We start from the raw sequence: 12,672 nt of genomic DNA, 5'->3' as shown, positions 1-12,672 counted from the left end.
ATAATTATTGTGTACGCATAACCTATTATAACAGGTGATGCGTCGCGGGTACTTATAAAATAGGAAATAATTCCTGTGTGTACAGTCGTACGTGGACGCGCGGAATTTCTAGGTGTGCGAGTAAATGGGTATTATAATGGCGGGATACTCGGTGATATGGAATTCTGCACGCGCCTGTACAGGCGAGGCCGTGTATTATATGGGGATATACGTACATAGAAGCCGCGCTTCTGCCGCACCGCGCTTAGCCTGCAGGAATTTCACTTGCGGGAATTTATTCCCGCCGATCCGCGACACACACGGCGTCGGCGAAAGCGCAGAAGAATATATTTGACACACAAGAGAGAGAACGGGGAAAAAAAAAACAAAAAAACAAAAAACAATGTAATGAAATGCGAACCTCGAGAAGAAGAAAAAGTAAAATGAAACGGGGACGTATCTCCGTACGACGCGGCACGATCACCTGTGAAATTACATCAGACTTATGCGGCTCCCCCGCAGATCGCGCGTTCGAAATTTTTTAATCACAGCACGGAGTTCCTGCCCTCGTATTTCCGCCGCACCAAATGCGACTCGATATTCTTGTCATAAATATTTGCGAGACACTCGAAATCCCATTTCTGCAATTACCTCGATTGTCGTCACCGTCGAGGACACGCGCTACCGACCAACGATCGCGCGATGAAAATAGAAAAATGGTCAGAAGAATTAGGACTACGCTTCGAAGCTCTACGTTGACGTAACGCCTGACAGCTGTTATCCCAGCATAGGAATCTTCTACCGCGTAACGCTTATTATCATTTAAATATCCTTCGCCAATTCATTTCGCAATGCTCGCACGCTGCAGGTGTCGATGAATAATTAAATATGTACCTATGCAAATGCGACCGGTCATTAATGCCTACAAATAGATCGATCGATCTGCAGATATTCGTTTTACATTTTTACCGCCGCAATGTAAATACTTTGCGAATGGATGCGCGTAAACGTATCCACCGATTCGCGATGCGCGGAGCGAGTTAGCCTTGAAATAATCTCTCAAAGATTTCCAGGCTCACCGCGCGTTACGTGTAGTCAGTTCGTCGATAGTTACGGTTTAGTGGTACATTTTCTATGTCTGACCGAGTTAAGGAGAACAAATCTCAGCGATGAGAAATGAGTAATGAGCCTATTGTTGGAAAACTACGTAACGTTTCCGCGATGCATATACACGATACCCTGTGTACGTGGTGACCGCAGAAATTATGCGACATCGGGAGATCCGCGGAACGGTGTTGAGTGTGCTTTCGAGTATTTTTTATACAATCGCCCGTCCGATTCGTTCGAAAGAAGAGAAACAAAAAAAGGTGAGGGATTTCAAATCCGGTTGAAGAATTGCCGACACTCTGCGAGCTAGAAAAAGATTTTTCCCTCGTCTGATTCATTTTGTATGTACGTACATGCAAATTCATATACACATAAAACAATTGACTCGAGTACATCACATTTCGTGCGAAAATTGAAGAGAATAAGAAAAATTAGACGAGGAACGATCAAAACTAAGCGACAATTAATCCGAGAACGATTGAAGAGGATAGATTTTTCAGTGTTCCTTTCAAGTGAAACGAACGTCATCGCGCGTTTCAATATCCATCTCGTTTTCTATGTAACATGTATATGTACGCACGAAAGGCGGACCTCCGTCACGCGGCAATCTTAATTGGTGTGAAACAATCGTCTTTCTGCGAGATGGACTCGCGAGTTGAACTCGTCGAGGCGTAATCTTCTCTATAACATTTTGCGACACTTCTCCTCTGAAATTATCGCATGGGACATGTCGCGACACTGCATCATTAGCGGTAAAATTTACGTTCGCCCGCGTCCGACGATAGCCGCGATCCGACGTGCGACGCGTGTATGTAGAATAATTCTGTCCCTCACTCACACGTGTCCTCCGGGTCGGCTGAATTCCTCCGCAAGCTCCGTCATCAGCTGGCACGTATGCCGCGATTGCCCCGTACACGCTTACAGACGGGTGGTACGGATCTAACGCTTCTGCTGAATTAATAGAGAGACCAGGATTTCACGAGATCACTCTGGAGGCACGCGCGAAACGAAGTTTTGACGTCCCGCAGCTTTTTACCCTACATTGCCTTCCCGTTTCCCATTTCGCTTCTCCATTTTCTCTCCTCCGTCCGCGCAATGAATGAGGACTCGGACGACGCAGGTGGACGGTCAGCGAACACGGCGAACAGGATTCGATTATCGAGTCGTCAGGTGTGCCCGACACGGGATTCCAGGGATTAGAAGCGCGGTCTAACGATAAGTTGACGGCCGGTGCGCGCGAGTATGACGTAATTTTGGACGACGGAGATAACGATGACGAATAGGAGACATCATCGCTTCGAGACGGACGCGAATGCAAACCAATAAAATTGACGCTTTTGCGAAATGATCTCACCGCGGCTGACGATCCGAAGCTTTTCCGCAGGACGATGGTATATGTATACGTACACAGATCGGACACGAGTATAAATATCATAGGATATGCGCGCGCTGTTGAGACAACGACATTTATACCGGCAATTCATTTTATACGACGTACCAACGGTATGTAATTATCTTGTCTTAGGTTTCTTTTTTTTTTCTCTTTTTTATTTTTCCGTTTGTTTTTCATTCCGCATTTATCTACCGATCTATGACGGTAGAAAACCGCTACGGTAGCTACGTAATGGTCAGGAATACAACAACCTCCTTCACGCTCTCGGTAATTCATTCATACGTACATTGAAGCATAGTATCCGCACGATGTACGCGTATCCAATTGAACTCTCCGACAGAGTGCAACAACTTATAAATCGACCCACTGTGTCAACGCACTTCACCAGCGAATCACGCTCACGCGTCGTTTATATTATCCGTACGAACTGGAAATCGAAAATCAAAATAGGTTAAGATCAGCTCATTGCTCATCGCAATGACCAATTTGCTCATTCCTCGTCGCGACCCCCCAAGTGACGATGATTCATTTCTCCGTTCCAAATCGGAGGAACGATTCTTTCTCCCCTTGGCTAACCAGACCCAACTCCCATTTGAGAAAAGGGAGGAGGAAAATAAGAAATACAAATATCTTGTCTGTGATAAATGTACATACCGCGAAACAAAATATCGGGAGCATGAAAGGTACATTACACGTTTGCATGTAGGAAACTTGGAGCGGTAGGGTATCGTTTCGGCGTGTCTAGGCTTTTGAGTGAGCCTGACATCCGATAGGTTCGTGCCCATTCCCGTGTCTCTTGCTACGAGTCGACGCGCGACTCCCAAGACTCCAAAAGACTCGCGACTCCGCGACTCCGCGTTCTTCGTGTATTACGAGTTACGTGTGTACGTACGTACGTACATGCATCGCGTTGTACATGTGTTCGGTTGTGTACCTATAGGTATGTATATTGCTGCACTGCAGGCTCGTTATCTGGCCATCAACACGCGACGTATTTTACAACGAAGCGAACGCGAACGAGTACCAGACGGGAGGAAAAGAATCCCTATACGTGAACTGTCGCTAATTCTGTTCAAACAATGAAAAAAAAACGGACGATCGATGAGGGGATCGTTCAAAGTTTTCGATTCCCTTGCCCCTCGACATTTCGCAATCCTGGAAAATAGATTCCACTGGCAAAAAAATAACCATAAGGAAAAAGAACAGTACCTTGTAAAAAATCCCGGAAGCCTCGTGTGCGATCGCGAGATTCTTCTGTTTTCTTATCGTTGGTGGGTTAGTTGTGGATTATATCGGAAGCTTCGATGCGTAAAAATCCCCTGGGAGGTCGACCGGGTTACTTTCTAGTTTCTAATCACCTCGGCACCACCTGGTTCATACTCTCTGTCCTTCGATAACTTGAATACATTGATTGAAATCGGGACGTTCTGAAAAGCGTTGAAAAAGGGGAAGTGAAAATTATTAGGACCAAATAGGCAAATAGTGCCGACGGTTAGATACCCGCAGCTATACGGAAGGACCGCGAGTATCACGCAGTGTCACATCCGAGGCATGATTTTTCGAGCAAATTCGTTTATAAAATCGATGTTAATTCATATAACGGTATTACGCTCGCCGTCCGCACGTCAGACAAAAATGTTAAATAAACCAGTATCTCTCGACGGGGTATCTATTGACTTCGTATTTGTACGCCGTAAATCATGAATGGATAAAACGACAAGAGATAAAAGAAAAAAAAACCACAAATTTTTCATTTCATCCCAACTGTATTACTGAAAGCAACAAAAGTATGCGAGCAGAAATTCTTGTGTCATCTTAGGGGGTTAAGGAAGGGTAAGACAGCGGCGATGAAACAAATCGGCGAAAACAGATGCGTGAGAATTTTATCTTCGCTTTAAAATCGTAGCTTCTTTTTGCAACATGTTCGAACGAATCGGGGGGTGATGATGCGCCGCGGTGTGTGAAGTGCACGCGGATCGCGACACGATCGCGTGGCGATCCTGAGGGGAAAGAGCAGCGTCGGCGGTATAAAACTCGGTATTCGGGGTTGTGAACCGCAGGACGGATGAGAGTCGCAGTCTGCTTCCCAGCGTTGTTGGGAATAAAGCAAAAAAAAACTGCCAAAAAAAAAAAAAAAAAGGTATAATAATAGTAATAACGATATGGAAAAAAGGAAATGAATAACGTGAGGAAAAACTCGCGCTCTACGGTGTGCGGAGGCGGCAAAAGCCACGTACCGGGAGACGACAAGACTTTTCCGTCCCCCAGGTAGTCCATTAGAGGAGCGCATGGACGATTTAGCAGAAGCTACAGCGTCACCGCGCGGGCTTTAGCTTTTAGGTCCAGCAATTTGATGCCAGCAGCTTGTCATGCTAATACGAACGACTTTACGTCACGGTGCGTAAGCCCGCCGCACTTAATTTTTCGTGTTTTTTTTTTTTTTCAAATTCATTTATTTCTATATTTTTGTATTTTAGTTAGATTTGTTTTTTTTTTCTACGTTTTCCATGGTCGCGGTGTATACGCTATTATTATAACAATCTTTTCTTTTTTTCTTCTCCTCTTTCTCTTTTATCAATCTGTATAATTTTCACGCAGACGAGGAAAGAAGAGGAGGATAAATGAAATCGTTGGGTATACAGATTTTATTCCTGCAAAGATGCAGTAGCTGCGGTTAAATGTGCGAACGGGATAATAAAAGTTTCTATGAAAATGACCGTGTAATGTACCACATCGTGATGTACGCGAGACTCCACAGGTAAACTACCTTGAAAGCGTTAACTTCATTTACGAGGGAATCAGGCCTTTAATAATCATACGTTGTTATAATTTTTATCGTTGAGCTAAAACCGTTTTTTATTATTTTCTTCGGTTTTTTTTTTTTTTTTTTTTTTTTCAACAGCGATTAATTCGCGCGCGATGACGTTCCTATCGTTATTTCATTAATTTTAAGTAACTGGCGTATGTTTTATTCAAAAAAATCACGTTTCGAAAAGTGACGAACGGAGAACAAAAGACAAAAGGAATTAAAGAAGTTTCATTCTCCTCGGTCGTAAAATTTCGCCTCCATGATAATGAGAATTTTAGAGAATCGCCCGCCCCGTGCGCCGAGTTCATGGTGAGAATGAAAATTTTTTGGCTGCCCGTATAATTGCGCCATATATCCTGCGGAGCACGTATGTATTCACGTGCATACGTATACACGGAGATTTGACATTATCATCACGTTCTCTTGTTTTATCAGCGTACCTTTACCTGTATACCTATCGGGTACATTAATTTTTACGAATATATTCAATCGTAACTCAATTAAAACAAACTATATGCGCGATGCAGTTAACATATTCTACACTTTATACCCCCCCCCCCCCCCCCCCCCCCTATATTCGTGCGTAAAATATAACATACAACCCATTCGCATGGGTACGCAACATCACAGGAATGAAAATAAATGTAAATATGCGCAATTGTCGAACAATCGTCCTGTAAAATACTGTTTACGATACTAAAGTTTGTAACGCTTATTGTTAGCGCGAATAATATTTTTATTGCGTTTCCTTTTTTCATTTTTTTTTTTTTCTCACCATCATCGTTCCTCGTGTATATTTTTCAAATTATTACTCCTTTATACGATCCACCGCGATCCTAAAAGGTGAAATGAAAAATCCGTGGTAATTTACCACCCGCTATTTTCTTTCCTCATTTATCGAATCGTGTGAGTTTAGTTTTTTTCGCATAATTTTTAGCCCGGGGGGGGGTTCTCGAAAGCGGGTCATTTTTGGACTCGATCGTCGCGTTATCGAACGAAAAATATGAATGACGAATGAGAAATAATAAATGAGAACAGAAGAAAAGAGGGGGGGAGGAAAGGCTTCTTTCAAGTGCGCACCGCGACTTAGAAGGGTGCAGCAAAAAAAAAGAAAGACGCTCGTATACGAATAAAAAATATGTATGTATATTTATGTGCGCCTATGTAGATACATACCTTATTTATATATGTATGCCGTCAGATAATATCAAGTGCTCGAAGATCGGCAAACCCTTAAACCGCGCATGGCTTCGGTTCATTCCGACGAACTCGAGGATTTATTGTACTATGTAATCCGCAGTTACTACATATCTACTACTTAAAAGTTATCTACTTGAATTATTTATTGAACTTCCTCCGCTCGAACGAGACATTCGATACTCGGATCATAATTCCACGTGGATACATGTAATGTATATATGGAGCTAGGAATTAGAAAATAGTAAAAAAGAAATTAAAAGTTAAAAAAATATACGTGATGGGCGTTCAATCGATGCGAATGAATTTTTTCTTTCGTTCTCGATTTTTCAACTTCTACACGGTTGCGTCGATGCGTGCTTGAACGTGACTATTTTCCCGCTAAGATTTCCAAGTTTAGAATTTTTTGGTTAACCAGTTCATTCCAGTCGTATCGTACAACACCTACGTATATCGATTGAGTCACCGGTTGCATCGTGCTACCGCAACCTGGCATTAACGAAATTTTACTCGAACGCTATACGTGAACTACGCGCATAATGTACACGGTGAATCTGTTCGAATTTCCATAATGGGAGTGGCCTGATTTCGCAGAGATTTGAACCTTCTTTACCGACGTTTCTTCCTTTTCGTCCAATCCAACGCCACGAATGAGTTCGAGGCGAATCAACCGACTTCTCTCGTTCTTGATAGGTTCGCAGTAACTCACCCCATGTGAAAAGCCCGAAACTGCAAACCCCCGCGCCCGTTTCGCGGTAGTCAACGTGTATTTATGCATATATACATATGGTTTCGGAATCCCTAACAAAACTGCAATCGAATATATCATTGCACAATACGTCCATGATTATACCCGTAACATTACGCGAGTAGGTACGTACGTACGTGTATAAATTACTCGCATGCGTATCGCAGCTGTTGAATCGAATCGGGTGATCGTGGCAAATTAGTTGTGAATTTTTTCGTCGTTTCCTCGCTTCCTCCTCCGCCCCTCTATCCGTAGAGCATTGAATTACGTAATTGATTATAATTAAATTTCGTTTAGTTTTAACGGCTCGCGGGAAGGATCGAATTACACCCTCTCTTTACGTATTCATCGACGGTGTTTCCTCATGCGGCCGAACCCTCGACCATGTTCTTGTACCTTCGATGCACCATCGGCATACCGTATTATAAATACGTCTTAATCCCTCCTTCCTCTCAATCCCCATTCGCTACGCAAGCTCCTTGACCCAGAGACGTTCGTCCGTACTTTGCCTGATTCTATGGCAGCTTTTTTCTATATTTTTCATCCCTCCTTTCCCCAGCGTACACGACAAACATACATATGACTGCCTTGGTCAACAGGGTGATGGTTAAAATGTCTCGTTGACGGATCGAAGCACGCCACCCGGCGTACGTACGTGTACCCGTGTACCCTCGAGAAATGAGGGGTTTATGTTTTCATCTGGTGAGTGGTTAGGGTGATTAAGTTCTGCTTTGGTCCGCGCGAATGTTTTTTTCAAAAAAGAGGGGCTGATTTTTCTTTTTCTCTTTTTTCCGCACCCTGCGAGCGCGTGATCTCGTAAGCGAAGTTTGTGTTTCGGGAAATCGAGTGATGAGAGCGTGGAATAAAAAAATCATCGTCGCCGACTTTGGCAACATTAGTCGATCCCGACGGTCTAATGAAACTGGCAAATTATCCTCACGGCTATGCGAGGTTGAGGCGGTTTTTCGGTCTCCTTCGGCGCTTGATATTCTACCTACTCATACTCCACACCCTCGAGGAGAGATCGCTCGGGTTTGGCACGCGGCTAGCTTACAGCGCAACACGTTTTACCGTCACGTCAACCCTTTGAAACTGAACGCTCCAAAACTCCCTAGACTCGGTACTCTTAACTCTAAACCGTACCGCGTACATCCAACGGTATTGTTATACGCTCAGATTAAATACCAGCCGCTGCCCGAAGGGACGACCCCCGCGACGCGAAGAGTCGACTCGAAAGAGCCGAATTCCTCAACGTGGGCGAAAATAACTTGGCGTTGGTTTATCCGCCGGACAAATTCTTCTATTGAATATCATTGAATAAATTTAAAAATAGCAGAGAATAGAAATTATCGCATATCGAGTTGACGCCATTTAACAATAAAAAAATAAAAAATAAAAAAAAAAAAAAACTGTTCTTCTTACAGCTTGCACTTCATTGGAATGGAGATGCAGCAGCGGACAATGCATTCCTAAAGACTCGTTGTGCGATGGAAGGAGCGATTGTTACGATAGATCCGATGAAGTCAATTGTCGTGAGTATTTCGTTTCAACCATTATTTAATCTCATAAAAATTAACAATCGCACGCGTTCCGAGTAGAGAAAAAAAAGCTGCATAATTAGCATCCATTGTACATAATATACATTCAGCATCATCTTTTCAAGGTGATTATCTATCGTTTCAGCAATTCTTTTTTCATCAATGATCCGCATAATTCAGCTACTAGTTTTTTAACAGATGAATGAAATTTTTTATTCTACAGATTTTTTATTTTCTTATGAAAATTCTCGCCACGTGTAATTCTACGTTTTACCTACAGTAATCTGGTTGCATGCTGGGTAGTTAAAATGAATTAATGTAACTCCTTTCATTTTTTCCATTTTTTTGTTATTTCATTAACGCGCGTCGTCCGGGACGAAAACTGAAATGCTTGTTTCGGGTCACCATGAACGATATATAACTTCTGGAAATACCGCAGCTATGATTGTAACGTGTCAGCGAAACTGTTTAGCGATAAGTTAGATTCCGATAAAATATGCGACGCGGCGATCGGCATTGATCGTTTCATGTGGAAAATCCGATCGATTATTGTCAGAAATACCACCTGGCTTCGAGGACCAGGACTTTGACTGGTCGATCGCAGAAGTAGATAATAACTTTGGAAACGCGATTAAGACGCCGATCAAGACAAACGAGGGTGAGGTAAGGGGAGAGGGTGAAAGCGCGGGAATCGAGGTTGAATTCGATCCCCTACCGGGATGGCCATTTAATCTCGGTTACTGTCCGCCCGGTCGTTGGCCCTGCAGATCTGGCAAACAATGCATTCCTGCATGGCAAAGATGCGACAGGGAACCACACTGCGATGACATGTCCGATGAGGACAGCTGTGGTATGCATGCTAACGCATTTACTAACAAATAATATCACTGCACGATCCACGCGAGAGTGACAGTTTTTTTTTTTTTTTTTCTCCACGCCTTTCTCCTTCCGAATCGATCGCCAATTGATAAAAAAAAAAAAAAATTCCAATCCTTCCGTTTTCGATGATTAAAATTTACTTATTTCGGACGAAAAAAAAAAAAGAAAAAAAGATATTGTCACCCTCGTGTATACGTAATATTGCATGCTGCACCCAATTTTATAATACCTACACATATTGTATTCACATAACGCACACACCCATCGAACGTCTAAGAATTTTCTCAAAAATCATCAGCTTGTTCTTTTTTTTTTCGTTTTTTATTTTTTTTTTGTGACCGATAGTTTGTCAAGAATAATTGATCGATTTGCAAATAGATTGTATTTGATTTATGGTTTTTTCTCTCGGTTATTCATTTGTTTCCGGTACGTGTTGATGGTAATTAGTGTCACTGTGTAACAACTGGTAGTCATCAACCTTCAATTCGCACGCTCGTAATCTCTGTTGAAATGCGAACGTGCAGGGATTTGAAAAACAAAAAAGAACATTTTTTTTTTTCCGATTTCACATTTTTAGTCTCGTTTAATTCCATCGTAATGATTTACGCGACGCGATGCGATTTTGGAAATTAATTGACGTCGGTGTAATCCACGGATTTTATTCGTTGATGCAAAGCGGACGTGTGAAATCAAGTGGCGTGCAATTGTAAACCGAGTTATATCAACGCGCATAGCTATGCCCGCTATAATCGTGATCTTCTTATCTTACTCTTCAGACTTTTATAGTTTTTATCTCGAGAGAGAATGAGTCATGATAATCACTTTGTAGACGCAACACCTATTACGATGATACGATAAACGCGCGGAGAGAAAGAAAGCAACGCATCGTTACCTACGATGTAATCTTGAATTATATACAGCCCGGTACACGCCATTTATCTACACATACATATTAACGTGCACTCGAATATTTTTTCCACATTTTTACACTCACGTCACGTCACAACCCGTCCGCTTTCAATCTGCGAATGAAAATTATTCAACGTATCGATCGGTATTAACATTTTTATTTTCTTAACGCATGCGGCCGATCCTCCAAAAATATCACGTTGACATCGACATGAAAACTCACGAAAATCGGAAAACATTTCGGTCGTCATCTTCGTCTTCGTCTCCGTCTCCGTCTTCGTCGTTGTTTCGTGTACCGATATCGATATTAATTACCCCACCGTCGATGTGAACATTTCTCTGAAATCCTGCGATTGATTCTTTTCATCGCCACCCGTGATGCACCCACTCGTATACTTATTTACGGGCAACGATGATCGTCGTTCAAAACCCCGCAGAATCGAGGACCTGTAATCCTGATCTGGAATGGACTTGTCATAACAAAAGGTGTATCTCAAAATTCCTGAAATGCAACGGATTGGACGACTGTGGAGATCGATCCGACGAACAGACGTGTCGTAAGTCTTACTTCAAACAAAAAAATGAACAAACAAAATCAATCGAGATTCGGCGCTTATATCTTCAAGCTTTCGGCGTTACGCCTAAACTTCACTCTTCGGTAAAATAATCCTCATTCAGGAATCGCATCACCCGAACTCTTCTTCATGGTTTACCGTTCAACTTCCCACGTGATCTATTTGTGAAAAAATATATCATCATACCAATTCTCCTCATCGTTTATCAGATTCGTCTATTCTCATCTCGTCTAGTTTTCTTCTCTTCTGTCATTCTACTGTCTAAAAATCAGTGTTCGTCTCTATTCTTCTCTATTTTATCTTCTTCCACGACTTCTTCATCTCTGCGTCTCTGTCGCAACTCTGCATCGTGACGTTTGCTTTGTACATCCGATTTCTCACGTACCCATCTACCTGTTATTCTGCAAATTCTTCTCTTCGTCAAGATGAATGAACGAAAGATCGTTCGCCGCCTCTGTTTCTGAACATCACTTCGGAGTCTAAGATTCTTTCTCTGCGTCGCATCATGTGCCTACACCTTCCGCTGATCCGCGGTCTACTTTTTGCTATTCCATTACACTTTACCTCATCGAAATGACTGTTATTTTTGGTATTCTTTCATCGAGTATTATCACATTTAATTACAGCATGCACCAGGGCCCAGTTTATGTGCAACAACGGATATTGCATTCCGAAAGAACGACGATGCGACAAATACAACGATTGCCAAGACAGGTCCGACGAGATCGACTGTGCCATACCTGCACGTACGGTTAACAAAATGAACAGAAAATTATGTATCACGTGTCTAATCGTGTTTCGCGTTGACGCGACGCATTTTAAAATCCTACGAAAAAGGCAAATCTATGAATTCGATGATAATTTTCATTTTTCACCCTCCGAATCGCCTTTTTGGTGGATAAGATCTCATGTCGTTAGACACGTGACACGTAACGAACTGCACGTATACATACCTATAACTTTACATATATACCTATTCGATAACTTATGATTATGTGAGAAAGATTATTTAACGAACGACAACAATTGTTCCTACAATAACCCGTAATGGTTAGCCAGCCTTGTACCGCACCGTAATAACGTAGGTATAACACCCGTACCTACGTACTAAACTATTGAAAACGCACGATACTTACACAGGTCTTTTATTAATAGCCTGATGTTTAACAGAAGTATGAGCATGATTCCATAGAAGCTTCGTTGTTTCTGATATCTTAACACGTTCTTTTTTAGAATCGCTTGAAATTTGAAGGCCTGCAAAATATTGAACTCGTAGTATTGGAATTTCGTTTATTGACGGACATTGATAGATCATTTCAATTTCCACGAACAACGATTTCGTTCCAGATAGAAAAAAACAAACACATGTTTGAAAATTTTACTGCTAAAGATTCCGATCTTGACTATTCCGAAACGACAACTGTGTGGGTTGAAAGTAACAAAAAAACAAGAACAATAAAAAACCGACGAGGAATAATTTCAACTACTTCGTGATAAGAACTTCCGTCGGAAATAGTTTTCTTCGACGTTAAATTGGC

At 42.1% G+C, this 12,672-nt stretch overlaps 1 protein-coding gene across 44 annotated transcripts in view; it reads left to right on the top strand.

Moving 5' to 3' along the window:
* The window catches only part of LOC105689010 (basement membrane-specific heparan sulfate proteoglycan core protein), a 99,744-nt gene that overhangs the window by 50,296 nt on the left and 36,776 nt on the right, over positions 1–12,672 (top strand). For 29 of the 44 annotated variants that reach the window (XR_007277476.1, XR_007277490.1, XM_048652231.1 and 26 more), the window contains 4 exons: positions 8,658–8,765; positions 9,328–9,621; positions 10,997–11,116; positions 11,761–11,880. Coding sequence is in view for 42 of the 44 variants with exons in the window: in XM_048652231.1 (XP_048508188.1) it covers positions 8,658–8,765; positions 9,328–9,621; positions 10,997–11,116; positions 11,761–11,880 (642 nt within the window). In the remaining 2 variants the exon portion in view is untranslated. The remainder of the gene's footprint in view (positions 1–8,657; positions 8,766–9,327; positions 9,622–10,996; positions 11,117–11,760; positions 11,881–12,672) is intronic. The other 15 variants (XM_048652287.1, XM_048652278.1, XM_048652267.1 and 12 more) reach the window with 4 other exon arrangements.

Source organism: Athalia rosae, chromosome 1 (genome assembly GCF_917208135.1).
Source record: "Athalia rosae chromosome 1, iyAthRosa1.1, whole genome shotgun sequence".
Lineage (NCBI taxonomy): Eukaryota > Metazoa > Arthropoda > Insecta > Hymenoptera > Athaliidae > Athalia > Athalia rosae.
The sequence above is the reverse complement of the archived record's forward strand: the minus strand, read 5'-3'. Positions and strand labels throughout refer to the sequence as shown.